Raw genomic sequence first — 959 nt, 5'->3', positions numbered from 1 at the left:
AGGCTCTACAGAGTAAAAATGGACATCTGGATCTTTTCCTGCGGTTCCTTCTGGGTTTGTCAGTGGAGTCTCATCAGATGCTCTTACAACGAATAATGACACTGAAAAGCAGCAGCTCTGACAGCAATGAGAAAACAGCTGAGTACATTAAGATGAAGATCAGGACCATTGACTCTCCAGAGCAATCCATCAATCTATTCCACTGTCTGAATGAACTGGGTGATCGTTCACTAGTGGCGGAAATACAACAGTATCTGAAATCTGGAAATTTAAGTGAAGCCAAACTCTCGTCATCTCAGTGGGCAGCTGTAGTTTTTGTGTTGTTGACATCAGAAGAGGAACTGAATGAGTTTCGTCTTGATAAATTTGTTAAAGGAAAGAATAATCCTGAAAATATGAAAGTTCTTCAGAAGTTGCTGCCTGTGATTAAAGAGTCCAGATCAGTTCAGTAAGTATCAATGAGAACAATCACTTAAAACATTAAGAAAATCAAAGTTAAAAGCTCATAAATCTTCAGTGCTGTAGCTATTATTTTAGTTGTCGACATTTTGATGTGTTCAATACAGTGACACTGTAAAATATTTTTTTGGGCATTCAAACAAATTTAGAGAAGTTGCATATAAATAATTCAGGCTTTCCAGTTAAACATTTTCAAATTAACATAAAGAAGTAATTTTAATATTTCTCATCTGGCATAAAAGACCAATCAGAAATCGAGAGCAACCAAACAAGTGGAGAAGCAGCTCATATATACAGCAGCTCAAATCTCCTGAAATCTGATGAATCAGTTAATAGAGCAAAACAGCAGCATACTTGATCATACACTTTTGAAGACGACAACTGAAGTCTACAAGTTAGTTATTAATTATAATTGTTATATATATATATACTGTATATAATTGTCTTTTTTTTTTTTTTAGTTTTGACATTTTACAGAAGGGCATCTGGAATGACAAGAG

At 34.6% G+C, this 959-nt stretch overlaps 1 protein-coding gene across 1 annotated transcript in view; it reads left to right on the top strand.

Moving 5' to 3' along the window:
- LOC107568823 (protein NLRC3-like) overlaps positions 1-959 on the top strand; it is a 14,752-nt gene that overhangs the window by 12,956 nt on the left and 837 nt on the right. Inside the window, exon 7 of the mRNA XM_016254815.1 lies at positions 3-448. Coding sequence (XP_016110301.1) covers positions 3-448 — 446 coding nt within the window. The remainder of the gene's footprint in view (positions 1-2; positions 449-959) is intronic.

This window comes from Sinocyclocheilus grahami, unplaced genomic scaffold, assembly GCF_001515645.1.
Source record: "Sinocyclocheilus grahami isolate Dianchi unplaced genomic scaffold, SAMN03320097.WGS_v1.1 scaffold1284.1, whole genome shotgun sequence".
Taxonomy (NCBI): Eukaryota; Metazoa; Chordata; class Actinopteri; order Cypriniformes; family Cyprinidae; genus Sinocyclocheilus; species Sinocyclocheilus grahami.
The sequence above is the reverse complement of the archived record's forward strand: the minus strand, read 5'-3'. Positions and strand labels throughout refer to the sequence as shown.